Source organism: Oncorhynchus mykiss, chromosome 10, assembly GCF_057628025.1.
Source record: "Oncorhynchus mykiss isolate SJ-2025 chromosome 10, ASM5762802v1, whole genome shotgun sequence".
NCBI lineage: Eukaryota > Metazoa > Chordata > Actinopteri > Salmoniformes > Salmonidae > Oncorhynchus > Oncorhynchus mykiss.
The window spans coordinates 59901994-59919546 of NC_143031.1; the positions used below are offsets into that span (position 1 = coordinate 59901994).

Here is a 17553-nt window from a genome sequence, read left to right on the forward strand (position 1 = left end):
GTTGTCTGAGTTTTCCAGGACTGTGATGTTGGGTTTCCAATCTAATTTAATTCAGCACGTTTAACAGATATTGCAGAGCATTTTAATGGTCGTAATAAAAAAATGTTTTATACAGAACTCAAGCAAAGGACGACTGCTACTACGCCTACCAACACAACGACAGCTAATCCCACATTTGCCACAGCTTACCACACAACAACCACAGCTGCTTCTACAACAACCACAGCCATGGCAACAACAACCACAGCTGCTCCCCAAACAACAACATATGTTTCAACAACAACTACAGCCACACCAATGACATCTACAGCTGTGGCTCTGAAAAGTACAGCTGTGGCTACAACAATCACAGCCGCAATCGAAACAACCACATCTGCATCAATGACAACCACAGCCGTAGCTCCAAAAACCATAGCCACAGCTCCAACAACCACAGTTGCCCCCACAACAACCCCAGCTGCTCTCACAACAACCACAGATGCACCCACAACAACCTCATATATAATATCAACAACTACAGCATTTCCAACAACCACAATAGCCTCCTCTTACACAACCACAGCTGCTCCAACAACAACCACAGCTTTCCCCACGACAACCACAGTTGCTGGTACTTCAACAACAGCTTTGAATACAAAAACAACCATTTCTCCATCAAAAACCTCAGCTTCTGCAACAACAACCAAAGCGATTCACACAACAACCGAATCCCTGCCCACAACAACCACATCCCTGCCGACAACAAACACAGCTCCAGCTACAACATCTGAAACCCTTCCCACAACAACTGAACCACTGCCCACAACAACCACAGCGAATCCAACAAAAATCACAGATTCACCGACAACCACATCTGCTCCCACCACTACAGCAGCTCCCACAACCATAATAGCTTCCATTACTATAAGCACAGCTTCCCCCAAAACAACCACAGCGACATTAATGACTTCTACAGCAGCAGCTATGACAAGTAAAGCTGTAGCTACAACCACCACAGATGCACCCACAGCAACCACAGGTGCTGATACGTCAACAACAACAACAGCTACAGCAACAATACCCAAAACCTCGCCCACAACAACCACAGCTGCTCCCACTACAAACACAGCTGCTCCCACAACAACCACATCTGCACCAACCACAACCACAGCATCTCCAATAACATCTACAGCAGAGGCTTCAACAAGTACAGCTGAGGCCACAAAAAACACAATTGCATCAACAACAACCACATCATATTCCACAACAACCACATCCCTGCCCACAACAAACACAGCTCCAGCTACAACATCTGAAACCCTTCCCACAACAACTGAACCACTGCCCACAACAACCACAGCGAATCCAACAAAAATCACAGATTCACCGACAACCACATCTGCTCCCACCACTACAGCAGCTCCCACAACCATAATAGCTTCCATTACTACAAGCACAGCTTCCCCCAAAACAACCACAGCGACATTAATGACTTCTACAGAAGCAGCTATGACAAGTAAAGCTGTAGCTACAACCACCACAGATGCACCCACAGCAACCACAGGTGCTGATACGTCAACAACAACAACAGCTACAGCAACAATACCCAAAACCTCGCCCACAACAACCACAGCTGCTCCCACTACAAACACAGCTGCTCCCACAACAACCACATCTGCACCAACCACAACCACAGCATCTCCAATAACATCTACAGCAGAGGCTTCAACAAGTACAGCTGAGGCCACAAAAAACACAATTGCATCAACAACAACCACATCATATTCCACAACAACCACATCCCTGCCCACAACAAACACAGCTCCAGCTACAACATCTGAAACCCTTCCCACAACAACTGAACCACTGCCCACAACAACCACAGCGAATCCAACAAAAATCACAGATTCACCGACAACCACATCTGCTCCCACCACTACAGCAGCTCCCACAACCATAATAGCTTCCATTACTACAAGCACAGCTTCCCCCAAAACAACCACAGCGACATTAATGACTTCTACAGAAGCAGCTATGACAAGTAAAGCTGTAGCTACAACCACCACAGATGCTCCCACAACAACCACATCTGCACCAACCACAACCACAGCATCTCCAATAACATCTACAGCAGAGGCTTCAACAAGTACAGCTGAGGCCACAAAAAACACAATTGCAGCAACAACAACCACATCATATTCCACAACAACCACAGCTGCTCCCACAACAACAACTGCTGTTGCTACATCAACAAAAGCTGCAGAAACAACAACCAACGTCCTGCCCACAACTACATCTGCTCCAACTACAATCACAGATTCACCAACAACAAACACAATTGCTCCCACAACCACAGCTGCTCCCACAACAACCAAACCCCTGTCCACTACAACTACAGCTCCTGCTACAACATCCGAAGCCCTTCCCACAACAACAACAGCATATCCAACAACAATCACAGATTTACCCACAAAAAACAATTATGCTCCCACGACTAAAGCAGCTCCCACAACCATAATAGCTTCCAACACTAAAAGCACAGCTTTCCCCAAAACAACCACAGCAACATTAATGACATCTACAGCAGCAACTACGACAAGTACAGCTGTAGCTACAACCACCACAGATGCAGCCACAACAACCAGAGCTGCTGATTCAACAACAACAGCAGCTAGAGCAACAACACCCAAAACCTCGTCTTCATCAACCACAGCTGCTGAAACAACAACAACCATAGCTACAGCAACAACACCCAAAACATTGCCCACATCAACTACAGCTACTCCTACTACAAACACAGCTTCTCCCACAACAACCACATCTGCACCAACCACAACCACAGCATCTCCAATAACATCTACAGTGGAGGCTTCAACAAGTACAGCTGAGGAAACAACAGCCACAGTTGCACCAACAACCACAGCTTCTTCCAAAACAACCACATCTACTCCCACAACTACAGCAGCTCCCACAACCATAATAGCTTCCATTACTACAAGCACAGCTTCCCCCAAAACAACCACAGCGACATTAATAAAATCTACAGCAGCAGCTTCAACAAGTACAGCTGTAGCTACAACCACTACAGATGCACCCACAACAACCACAACATCCGAAGACCTTCCCACAACAACTGAACCCCTGCCCACAACAACCACAGCTCCTGCTACAACACCCGAAGACCTTCCCAAAACAACTGAACCACTGCCCACAACAACCACAGCTCCTGCTACAACACCCGAAGACCTTCCCAAAACAACTGAACCACTGCCCTTAACAACCACAGCTCCTGCTACAACATCCAAAGAACTGCCCACAACAACCACATCTGCTCCCACCACTACAGCAGCTCCCACAACCATAATAGCTTCCATTACTACAAGCACAGCTTCCCCCAAAACAACCACAGCGACATTAATAACATCTACAGCAGCAGCTATGACAAGTACAGCGGTAGCTACAACCACTACAGATGCACTCACAACAACCACAGCCACAACAACAGTTACAGCAACAACACCCAAAACCTCGCCCACAACAACCATACCTGCTCCCACCACAACCACAGCATCTCCAATAACATCGACAGCAGAGGCTTCAACAAGTACAGCTGAGGGCATAAAAACTACAATTGCACCAACAACCACATCTTATTCCACAACAACAACAGCTGCTCCCACAACAACTATTGCTGATGCTACAACAACAAAAGCTACAGCAACAACAACCAATGTCATGCCCACCACAACCACATCTGCTCCACCTACAATAACAGATTCACCCACAACAAACACAATGGCTCCCACAACAGCAGCAGATCCACCAACTAAAGTGTTTCCCACAACAACAGCTGCTCCCACAAAAACCAGAGCACCTGCCACAACAACCAAAGCCCTTCACACAACAACTGAACCCCTGCGCACAACAACCACAGCTCCTGTTACAACATCCGAAGACCTTCCCACAACAACTGAACCACTGCCCACAACAACGACATCTGCTCCCACCACTACAGCAGCTCCCACAACCATAATAGCTTCCATTACTACAAGCACAGCTTCCCCCAAAACAACCACAGCGACATTAATGACTTCTACAGCAGCAGATTCAACAAGTACAGCTGTAGCTACAACCACTACAAATGCAACCACAACACCCAAAAACTTCCCCACAACAACTGAACCCCTGCCCACAACAACCACATCTCCTGCTACAACATCCAAAGACCTTGCTACAACATCCAAAGACCTTCCCACAACAACTGAACCCCTGCCCACAACAACCACAGCTCCTGCTACAACATCCGAAGACCTTCCCACAACAACTGAACCCCTGCCCACAACAACCACATCTGCTCCCACCACTACAGCAGCTCCAACAACCAATACACTTCACACAACAACTGAACCCCTGCCCACAACAACTATAGCTCCTATTACAACATCCGAAGACCTTCCCACAACTACATCTGCTCCCACCACTACAGCAGCTCCCACAACCATAATAGCTTCCAACACTTCAAGCACAGCTTCCCCCAAAACAACCACAGAGACATTAATGACATCTACAGCATCAGCTTCAACAAGTACAGCTGTAGCTACAACCACTACAGATGCACCCACAACAACAACAACATCCGAAGACCTTCCCACAACAACTGAACCCCTGCCCACAACAACCACAGCTCCTGCTACAACATCCGAAGACCTTACCACAACAACTGAACCACTGCCAACAACAACCACATATGCTCGCACCACTACAGCAGCGCCCACAACCATAATAGCTTCCATTACTACAAGCACAGCTTCCCCCAACACAACCACAGCAACATTAACGACATCTACAGCAGCAGCTACGACAAGTACAGCTGTAGCGATAACCACTACAGATGCAGCCACAACAACCACAACCACAGCTGCTGCTACAACAATAACAATAACAACAGCTACAGCAACAACACCCAAAACCTCGCCCACAACAACAACATCTGCACCAACCACAACCACAGCATCTCCAATAACATCTACAGCAGATGCTTCAACAAGTACAGCTGAGGCCACAAAAACTACAATTGCACCAACAACAACCACATCATATTCCACAACAACAGCTGCTCCCACAACAACAACTGCTGATGCTACAACAACAAAAGCTACAACAACAACAACCAATGTCATGCCCACCACAACCACATCTGCTCCAACTACAATAACAGATTCACCCACAACAAACACAACATCTGAAGACCTTCCCACAACAACTGAACCCCTGCCCACAACAACCACAACACCCGAAGACCTTCCCACAACAACTGAACCCCTGCCCACAACAACCACATCTCCTGCTACAACATCCGAAGACCTTTCCACAACAACTGAGCTCCTTCCCACAACAACCACAACTCCTGCTACAACATCCGAAGACCTTCCCACAACAACTGAACCCCTGCCCACAACAACCACATCTCCTGCTACAACATCCGAAGACCTTCCCACAACAACTGAACCCCTTCCCACAACAACCACAGCTCCTGCTACAACATCCGAAGACCTGCCCACAACAACCACATCTGCTCCCACCACTACAGCAGCTCCCACAACCATAATAGCTTCCATTACTACAAGCACAGCTTCCCCCAAAACAACCACAGCGACATTAATGACATCTACAGCAGCAGCTACAACAAGTACAGCTGTAGCTACAACCACTACAGATGCACTCACAACAACCACAGCCACAGCTGCTGCTACAACAAATACAACAGCTACAGCAACAACACCCACAACCTCGCCCACAACAACCAGACCTGCTCCCACTACAGACCCAGCTGCTCCCACAACAACCACAACTGCACCAACTACAACCACAGCATCTCCAATAACATCGACAGCAGAGGCTTCAACAAGTACAGCTGAGGGCATAAAAACTACAATTGCACCAACAAGCACATCTTATTCCAAAACAACAACAGCTGCTCCCACAACAACTATTGCTGATATTACAACAACAAAAGCTACAGCAACAACAACCAATGTCATGCCCACCACAACCACATCTGCTCCACCTACAATAACAGATTCACCCACAATAAACACAATGGCTCCCACAACAGCAGCAGATCCACCAACTAAAGTGTTTCCCACAACAACAGCTGCTCCCACAAAAACCAGAGCACCTGCCACAACAACCAAAGCCCTTCACACAACAACTGAACCCCTGCCCACAACAACCACAGCTCCTGTTACAACATCCGAAGACCTTCCCACAACAACTGAACCACTGCCCATAACAACGACATCTGCTCCCACCACTACAGCAGCTCCCACAACCATAATAGCTTCCATTACTACAAGCACAGCTTCCCCCAAAACAACCACAGCGACATTAATGACTTCTACAGCAGCAGATTCAACAAGTACAGCTGTAGCTACAACCACTACAAATGCAACCACAACACCCAAATACTTTCCCACAACAACTGAACCCCTGCCCACAACAACCACATCTCCTGCTACAACATCCAAAAACCTTGCTACAACATCCAAAGACCTTCCCACAACAACTGAACCCCTGCCCACAACAACCACAGCTCCTGCTACAACATCCGAAGACCTTCCCACAACAACTGAACCCCTGCCCACAACAACCACAGCTCCTGCTACAACATCCGAAGACCTTCCCACAACAACTGAACCCCTGCCCACAACAACCACAGCTCCTGCTACAACATCCGAAAACCTTCCCACAACAACTGAACCCCTGCCCACAACAATCACAGCTCCTGCTACAACATCCGAAGACCTTTCCACAACAACTGAACTCCTTCCCACAACAACCACAACTCCTGCTACAACATCCCAAGACCTTCCCACAACAACTGAACCCCTGCCCACAACAACCACATCTCCTGCTACAACATCCGAAGACCTTCCCACAACAACTGAACCCCTGCCCACAACAACCACAGCTCCTGTTACAACATCCGAAGACCTTCCCACAACAACTGTACCCCTGCCCACAATGATCACAGCTCCTGCTACAACATCCGAATACCTTCCCACAACAACTGAACCCCAGCCCACAACAACCACAGCTCCTGCTACAAAATCCGAAGACCTTCCCACAACAACTGAACCACTGCCCACAACAACCACATATGCTCCCACCACTACAGCAGCTCCCACAACCATAATAGCTTCCATTACTACAAGCACAGCTTCCCCCAACACAACCACAGCAACATTAATGACATCTACAGCAGCAGCTACGACAAGTACAGCTGTAGCGATAACCACTACAGATGCAGCCACAACAACCACAACCACAGCTGCTGCTACAACAATAACAACAGCTACAGCAACAACACCCAAAACCTCGCCCACAACAACCACATCTGCACCAACCACAACCACAGCATCTCCAATAACATCTACAGCAGAGGCTTCAACAAGTACAGCTGAGGCCACAAAAACTACAATTTCACCAACAACAACCACATCATATTCCACAACAACAACAGCTGCTCCCACAACAACAACTGCTGATGCTACAACAACAAAAGCTACAACAACAACAACCAATGTCATGCCCACCACAACCACATCTGCTCCAACTACAATAACAGATTCACCCACAACAAACACAACATCTGAAGACCTTCCCACAACAACTGAACCCCTGCCCACAACAACCACAACACCCGAAGACCTTCCCACAACAACTGAACCCCTGCCCACAACAACCACATCTCCTGCTACAACATCCAACGACCTTCCCACAACAACTGAACCCCTACCCACAACAACCACAGCTCCTGCTACAACATCCGAAGACATTCCCACAACAACTGAACCCCTGCCCACAACAACCACAGCCCCTGCTAGAACATCCGAAGACCTGCCCACACCAACCACATCTGCTCCCACCACTACAGCAGCTCCCACAACCATAATAGCTCCCATTACTACAAGCACAGCTTCCCCCAAAACAACCACAGCGACATTAATGACATCTACAGCAGCAGCTACAACAAGTACAGCTGTAGCTACAACGACTACAGATGCACCCACAACAACCACAACATCCGAAGACCTTCCCACAACAACTGAACCCCTGCCCACAACAACCACAGCTCCTGCTACAACATCCGAAGACCTGCCCACAACAACCACATCTGCTCCCACCACTACAGCAGCTCCCACAACCGTAACAGCTTCCATTACTACAAGCACAGCTTCCCCACCAAAAAACACAGCAACATTAATGACATCTACAGCAGCAGCTACGACAAGTTCAGCTGTAGCTACAACCACGACAGATGCAGCCACAACAACCACAACCACAGCTGCTGCTACAACAATAACAACAGCTACAGCAACAACACCCAAAACCTCGCCCACAACAACCACATCTGCACCAACCACAGCATCTCCAAAAACTTCTACAGCAGAGGCTTCAACAAGTACAGCTGAGGCCACAAAAACTACAATTGCACCAACAGCAACCACAGCATCTCCAATAACATCTATAGCAGCAGCTTCAACAAGTACAGCTGTAGCTACAACCACTACAGATGCACCCACAACAACAACAACATCTGAAGACCTTCCAAAAACAACTGAACCCCTGCCCACAACAACCACAGCTCCTGCTACAACATCCGAAGACATTCCCACAACAACTCCATCTGCTCCCACCACTACAGCAGCTCCCACAACCATAATAGCTTCCAACACTACAAGCACAGCTTCCCCCAAAACAACCACAGAGACATTCATGAGATCAACAGCAGCAGCTTCAACAAGTACAGCTGTAGCTACAACCACTACAGATGCAGCCACAATAACAACAACATCCGAAGACCTTCCCACAACAACTGAACCCCTGCCCACAACAACCACAGCTCCTGCTACAACATCCGAAGACCTTCCCACAACAACTGAACCACTGCCCATAACAACCACATCTGCTCCCACCACTACAGCAGCTCCCACAACCATAATAGCTTCCATTACTACAAGCACAGTTTCCCCCAACACAACCACAGCAACACTAATGACATCTACAGCAGCAGCTACGACAAGTACAGCTGTAGCTACAACCACTACAGATGCAGCCACAACAACCACAACCACAGCTGCTGCTACAACAATAACAACAGCTACAGCACCAACATCAAAAACCTCGCTCACAACAACCACATCTGCACCAACCACAACCACAGCATCTCCAATAACATCTACAGCAGAGGCTTCAACAAGTACAGCTGAGGCCACAAAAAACACAACTGCACCAACAACAACCACATCGTCTTCCACAACATCCTCAGCTGCTTCCACAACAACAACTGCTGGTGTTACAACAACAAAAGCTGCAGCAACAACAACCAATGTCCTGCCCACCACAACCACATCTGCTCCAACTACAACTGCAGATCCATCAACTGAAGTTTTTCCCACAACCAAAGCTGCTCCTACAACAACCAAAGCATCTGCTACAACAACCAAAGCACTTCACACAACAACCGAACCTCTGCCCTCAATAACCACAGCTCCTGCTACAACATCCGAAGACCTTCCCACAACTGAACCACTGCCCACAACAACAGAGGATCCAACAACAATTACAGATTCACCCACAACAACCACAGCAACATTAATGACATCTACAGCAGCAGCTATGACAAGTACAGCTGTAGCTACAACCATCACAGATGTACCCACACCATCCACAGCTGCCGATACAACAACAACAACAGCTACAGCAACAACACCCAAAACCTTGCCTTCATCAACCACAGCTGATGATACAACAAAAACAACCATAGCTACAGCAACAACACCCAAAACCTCACCCACAACAACCACAGCTGCTCCCACTACAAACACATCTGCTCCCACAACAACCACATCTGCACCAACCACAACCACAGCATCTCCAATAACATCTACAGCAGAGGCTTCAACAAGTACAGCTGAGGCCACAAAAACTACAATTGCACCAACAACAACCACTTCATCTTCCTTAACAACAACAGCTGCTCCCACAACAACAACTGCTGTTGCTTCAACAACAAAAGCTACAGCAACAACAACCAATGTCCTGCCCACCTCAACCACATCTGCTCCAACTACAATAACAGATTCACACACATTAAACACAATTGTTCCTATGACAACAAAAGCTGTATCCACAACAACCACAGCAACTCCAACAACAATCCCAGCTGCTGCTACAACAACATTTGTGGCATCAACACCCAAAACTCTACCCACGACAACCACTGCTGCTCCCACAACAAATTTAGCTGCTCCCGCAACAACCACATCTTCACAAATCACAACCAAAGCAACACCATCTACAGCTGAGGCTTCAACAACCACAGCTGCACCAACAACAACCACAGTTTCTCCCACAACAACCACAGGTGCTCTCACAACTACCACATCTGCTCCAACAACAATCACAGATTTACCGGAAAAAAACACATCTGCTTCCACAACTACATCAAGTCCCACAACCACAACAACGTCCCGTACAACAACTACAGCTGGTCCCACAACGATCACAGTAGCACCAATGATGTCTACATCTGGGGATACAACAAATACAGCTGCACCCACAACAACTACAGCTTCTCCCACAACCACAACAGCTTCCCTTACAAGCATAGCTGTTTCCACAACAACTACAGCTATCCCCACAACAACAGCTACACCCAAAACAACCACAGCTGCTCTCACAATAACCACAGCTGTCCCCACAACAAACACAGCTACTCCCATAAACACAGCTGATCAAACAACCACATTTACACAGACGGCAACTACAGCTCCTGTTAAAACAACAGTGGCTCCCACAACAACAGGAGCTCCCACAACAACCACAGTTGCTCCCTCTACAATTACAGCTAACCTCACAACAACCACAGGTGCTCCAACGAAAACCACAGCTTCACCAACGACAACCACAGCTGCACCAACAGCAACCACAGCTGCTCCCACAACCACAACATTTGCACTAACATCCCCAGCTGCTGCTATGACAACAACAGCCACCCCTACAACAACTACAACTGCTCCCACAACAACCACAGCAGTGCCAACATCAACCACAGCAGCTCCCACTACACTCACAGCTTCACCATCGACAACCACAGTTGCTGCAAAGACCACCAACATCCACCACATAACAACCACAGCTGCTGTAACTACCACAGCTACAGCTGCACCAAAGTCAACTACAGCTGCTAAGACAACACCTGTTTCCCCAACCACCGCATCCACAAACCCTCCAACGTCAAATGAAGGTGTACTTATTCTAACGTTCCGGTTGAACCGTACGTTTATGGAAGCCTACAAAGATTCAAATTCCTTGGATTACATTACTTTGGCTTTAAATGTCACAACTGAGGTAAAAGTTTATCATTAATAGAAATATTGAAATGGACATTTACAAAAATATCTTGCTTGAGAGTTATTAGGAACTACTACACATTTTTTGTCCTTAAAATACTCATTATGCCCTCTGATATCTTTCTACAGTTGACTCGAGGATACAAAAATATATATCCTGTGATCTTCCTCAGATGCATCATCATCAGTTTTTGGTATGTTCAGTTTTCATTTTGGTCCATATTTCTACAAATTACTTGCCGCTAGAACAAGTGTGTTATTTACGTTTACCATTATTTAATCATACTAATACTACTACAACCAATAATAATAACTTTTATCCCATTTCACATACATTCTACTTCTTTGATTTTTAGGTCTGGGTCTGTGGGTGTGACAACCAACTTGATCTTCACACGCCAGTCTGTGGTCCCTAACGTTACAAATGTAGAGGACTCCCTCAAGACATCCATCAACACGTCCACAGTTTTCTTAGATGTTATTCCTGGCAGTATCAAAGCTGGTAAGGATGAATCTTAACACAATATTTATGAAAATTCGTACAGTACAGAAGATTGTTTGAATCAATATTCCCGTCTGTGACACCATGTTTTTGCTGTTGTTGATTTTTTATGCCCAAAGCTTATTTACCAGCTCTGGTTTCATCAGTTGTGACCAAATTACATCATACTTGAAATACTGTACCTCATTTAAAGGTCTATGTTTTCATTTCAAAACCATTTAAATCATAGTAGTCTCTAATAAGACTATCTTTACCCGTAGATGTGAGCAAAAATGATTCTGGTTCTCTGGTTTGCATCACTGATTATTTGAATCAGGAATGGAGAACTTTGATGGAGTTGAGAGCCACAAAAAAACATGAGAGGTTGCAGTGGCTGGTGGGTCTTCATACCCACTTCCCACATTTGCCATTAGGCGTAACAAAATTGTTGCTGTTTTAAAGCAAGTTTGCTGCAAATCTACACATTTTGCCATGGGACAGAATTTTTTGGGGGAAGTTTTACACCTTGTATATTCTATTATTCTAACGCTCAACAGTAAGTTGAGACCCTGACTGAGTCCCTAAATATATATACTGTGTATATATCTACAGTGCATTCAGAAATTATTCAGACCCCTTGACATTTTCCACATTTTGTTATGCTACAGCCTTATTCTAAAATGGCAGCAGTGGGGTCAAACTGTAGAACTCAGTTCCTACATTTGAATATAAAAAGGGATTTTATCAAACAAAACTGTGCTACATTTTATGTCTGGGACCCTCAGGATGAGAAATCAGAGCAAGATTAATGAATGTAAGTACATTTTTTGTGAATGTATCAAACCATGTTCTGTGATAAAAGTGTTTTGTTGTTGTGCACTATCCTCAAAATAATAGCATGTTTTTTTTTTCCTGTAATAGACGCTGTAAATGGGACACTGCAGTTCGATGAACAACAATTTAAGATTTCTGCCCATATTAGACATGTCGATGCCCCGGATTTGGCTTTTGTTTACAACGTTATTCTAGTCACATTATTGCATATTGAGTGAGACTTGTCCCAATTTAGGGACACCAATCCCATAGAGGTTTTAAAACACTTTTTCCCCCTGATCAATCTTCACACAAGACCTCATAATGACAAAGCAAAACGGGTGAAGAAAGTTTTGCAAATGTTTTAGAAAAAAAACACTGAATATCACATTTACATAAGTTTTCAGACCCTTTAATCAATAATTAGTTGACGCACCTTTGGCAGCAATTATAGCCTCGTGTCTTCTTGGGTAAGGCTCTACAAGCTTGGCACACCTGCATTTGGAGAGTTTCCGCTGCTGCTGAAAAACATCCCCACAGCATGATGCTGCCACCACCATACTTCACCATAGGGATGGTGTCAGGTTTCCTCCAGACAAGACGTTTGGCATTATGGCCAAAGAATACAATCTTGGTTTCATCAGACCAGATAATCTTGTTTCTCATGGTTTGAGAGTCTTTAAGTGCCTTTTGAATAACTCCAAGCGGGCTGTTTTACTGAGAAGTGGCTTCCTTCTGGCCACACTACCATAAAGGCCTGATTGGTGGAAAGCTGCAGAGATGGTTGTCCTTCTGGAAGGTTCTCCCATCTCCACAGAGGAACTATAGAGCTCTGTCAGAGTGACCATCATGTTCTTGGTCTCCTCCCTGACCAAGGCCCTTTTTCCCCTGATTACTCAGTTTGGCCGGGCAGCCAGCTCCAGGAAGAGTCTTGTTGCTCCAAACTTCTTCCATTTAAGAATGATGGAGGCCACTGTGTTCTTAGGGACCTTCAATGCTGCAGAAATGTTTTGGTACCCTTCCCCAGAGTTATGTCTGGACTCATCCCTGTCTCAGAACTATACAGATAATTCCTTCGACCTCATGGCTTGGTTTTTGCTTTGACATGTCGTTTCAACTGTGGGACCTTATATAGGTGTGTGTTTTTACAAATCATGTCCAATCAATTGAATTCATCACAGGTGGACTAAAAGTTGTAGAAACATCTCAAGGATGATCTCAAGGATGATCAATGGAAACAGGATGCACCTGAGCTTAATTTCATGTCTCATAGCAAAGAGTTTGATTACCTATGTAAATAAGGTATTTCTGTTTTTTTATTTTTACATTAAATGTCTAGAAACGTGTTTTTGCTTTGTCATCATGCAGTTTTGTGAGTAGATTGATGAGGGAAAAAAATGTTGAAATCAATTTTAGAATAAGCCTGTAACGTAACAAAATGGGGAAAAAGTCAAGGGGTCTGAATACTTCCCGAATGTACTGTATAATATACTAAAGGGATACTGCTGGACACCAGTTGAACATCCCTGATTTGCATGAATCATTATTTTGTTCAGGTAGTCTACAGCTTACATCTTTTATATTTTTTAGAATATAGACTTTGGGAAGGCTTTGCAGAGGCTTTTAAATGGTCAAAATCTGATTATTGTTTTACAGAACTCCGGAACTCGACGAGTAATGCTACGACTACAACTACGACTACTGCTACAACTACTGCAACCACCACGACAGTCACGCCAGCAGCAACCACACACACTACAGAGGGTTCACATACCTGCAGCAGCGCTATGTCAAGAAACAGACCTCAAGAAATGGTCACTATATTACTTGCTTCAATGCTGATCTATTTCTTCTGAACAGAATAACTCTAGGACTCAATTATACCCACTAAGCTGATAATGTACTGAAGCTAATTCTGCCACAATACCAGAAAATGTATCATTGTGAAATTGTGTGATGTTTTGCTATTTAATATTTACATTTTGTTTTAGTATATTGCAATAGCTTATGAATAATGTAATATTATAAAAATGAAATTAACAAATTCAATTATAAAATAAGCAGGTAAACTTGTCTATTCTGTCATCTATATTTTTCCTTATTGTAACCCAACCTTAGCCATACGTTGTAATCTTTGGAAATTACTTTGAAAACCCTTGAATAAATATTGCCATATAAAACCATATACCAATAAACATGTATTAACAAATACCCTTTAGATAGTAGATGTATTGTAATAACACTGAAATAAACTCAAATGAATCTTATCAATGTTGTTGAAGTCTACATACTACATTATACAGACTGTACCCATCTGAGATATTGAGTGCCATGAACATGAAAATGTTCAACAGTCGGTAAATCACTGAATTGTACATTTCCGAAATGCCTGACAAACAAAATATTGTCTGGAGGAAGTATCAGCAAGTGAGATCTCATAACAGATATCATACACTACCTTCAGGAAGTATTCACACCCCTTGATTTTTTTCATTACAAAATAGCCTCCAAAACTCTACTCAGCAAATTGGATGCAGTCTATCACAGTGCCATCCATTTTGTCTCCAAAGCCCCATATACTACCCACCACTGCGACCTAAATGCTCTCATAGGCTGGCCCTCGCTTCATATTCGTCACCAAACCCACTGGCTCATCTATAAGTCTCTGCTAGGTAAAGACCTGTCTTATCTCAGCTCACTGGTCATCATAGCAGCACCCACCCGTAGCACGCACTTCAGCAGGTATATTTCACTGGTCATCACCAAAGCCAATTCCTTGTTCGGCCGCCTTTCCTTCCAGTTCTCTGCTGCCAATGAAAAAAAAATCACTGAAGCTGGAGACACATATCTCCCTCACTAGCTTCAAGCACCAGCTGTAAGTGCAGCTCACAGATCACTACACCTGTACATAGCCCATTTGTAAATAGACCACCCAACTACCTCCTCCCTATATTGTTATTTATTTAGCTCCTTTGCACCCCAGTATCTCTACTTGCACATTCATCTTCTGCACATCTACCATTCCAGTGTTTAATTGCTATATTGTAATTACTTCGCCACCATGGCCTATTTATTGCCTTACCTCTCTTATCCTACCTCATTTCCACACAATGTATGTATACTTTTTCTATTGAATTATTGACTGTATGTTTCTTTATTCTATGTGTAACTCTGTGTTTTTGTTTGTGTCGCACTGCTTTGCTTTATCTTGGCCAGGTCGCAGTTGTAAATGAGAACTTGTTCTCAACTTGCCTACCTGGTTTATTTTCATTTCTGTAATATAAGTAATTTTCACTGTTAATTTTATTATGTATTGCTGTAATATCATTGATTTATGTGATTGTTTTTTGTGACACGGATACTAATTACTGATAGTAATCTCTTTGGTCAAAAGGTTGCTGTCCTTTCCGGCAGTATATGCCCAGCAAGCCAGCAAAGTATGGCATCAAGATATGGGTGGCCTGTGACGCACAATCCAGCTACACTTGGAAGACGTAAGTCAACACAGGGAAGCCGACCAGTGGAGGCCCAGGGAAGAACCAGGGGATGCAGGTTGTGCTTAATGTGACAGATGGACTGAGAGGGCACAACGACAATTTCTTCACCTCTTATGACTCAGCCAGCAGCTCCTGAAGAGGAAGACCACCATGGTTGGCACAGTTAGAAAAAACAAACGTGATTTCCCCCCTGCACTCCTTGCAACAAGGGGGTGAGAGGCATTCTTATCAAAATGTGCCTTCACCCCCACCACCACTCTAGTTTCTTATCTCCCAAAGAGGAACAAGAATGTGGTCCTCCTGTGCACACTGTACACAAAGTCTGAGATCAGTGGTTTTGAAGCCAGCCATCGTCCTGGACTACAACCATAAGAAAGAGACGTGGACAACCTGGACAAGGTGATTTAAACTTACAGCTGCAGGAGGATGACTGCCCGCTGGCCCCTGGTCATCTTCCATAAAATCTTTGATGTGTCCTCATAAAATGCCTTCGTGATATGGAACAAGATCAACCCTACCTGGATGTCTGATAAGCGAATCAAGAGAAGGGTGGTCCTGGAGCAGCTGGGAAAGGCACTTGTAACCCCACACATTCAAAGAAGGGAGCGCATCCCCGCACAGCAGCCTCTCCTGCGCTTGTGAAAGCTGTTCAGGTGGCTGAATCTTGTCCTGATCCACCTGAGGATGCAGCTGGGGCAGGCAAGAGGAGGAGATGACAATTCTGCCCCACAAGGAAGGACTGTAAAACAAATACTAAGTGCTGCACCTGTGAGAAATACATCTACAAAGTCCATGCACACACATTAGCATACTGTCCTACATGTGATAATTAGAGTTGATTGATTTATGTTCTTCACGTTTTTGTTTTGCATCTATCATCTTATTTTATTCTTATTTACTGTTGTTGTTTATACACCTTGTGGGTGGGGGCAATGGATAACAAAATGGGAGAAGACTAGTATTTTGAAGTAGAATTCCTCATTGTAGAATATATAAGAATATATCACTATTTTGCCAAAAAAAAGTTCAAGACTGTTATTGTTTCCGTTCAATAAAATACATTCAAAACTACTTTCTGCTACATTCTTTAGAAAATACAAGTTCTATCTCTTGCAAAAAAATGTGTATGTTTACACCTATACAGTACCTTTAGTAATAATAATAAACCTCTACTTTAGTAAAGAAAACAATTATGACAGGTTTGTTGTATTTTTTTATTTATTTATTTTTAATTTCACCTTTATTTAACCAGGTAGGCCAGTTGAGAACAAATTCTCATTTACAACTGTTACCTGGCCAAGATAACGCAAAGCAGTGCGACAAAAACAACAGTTAAACATGGGATAAACAAACGTACAGTCAATAA

At 44.5% G+C, this 17553-nt stretch overlaps 1 protein-coding gene across 1 annotated transcript in view; it reads left to right on the plus strand.

Annotated features, from left to right (window-relative positions):
* The window catches only part of LOC149980102 (uncharacterized), a 60633-nt gene extending 45676 nt beyond the window's left edge, over positions 1-14957 (plus strand). The window contains exons 16-19 of the mRNA XM_090188539.1: positions 116-11394; positions 11526-11590; positions 11753-11898; positions 14347-14957. Of these exons, the coding sequence (XP_090044665.1) occupies positions 116-11394; positions 11526-11590; positions 11753-11898; positions 14347-14546 (11690 nt within the window). The 3' untranslated portion in view covers positions 14547-14957. The remainder of the gene's footprint in view (positions 1-115; positions 11395-11525; positions 11591-11752; positions 11899-14346) is intronic.
* Positions 14958-17553: the final 2596 nt, after the last annotated feature.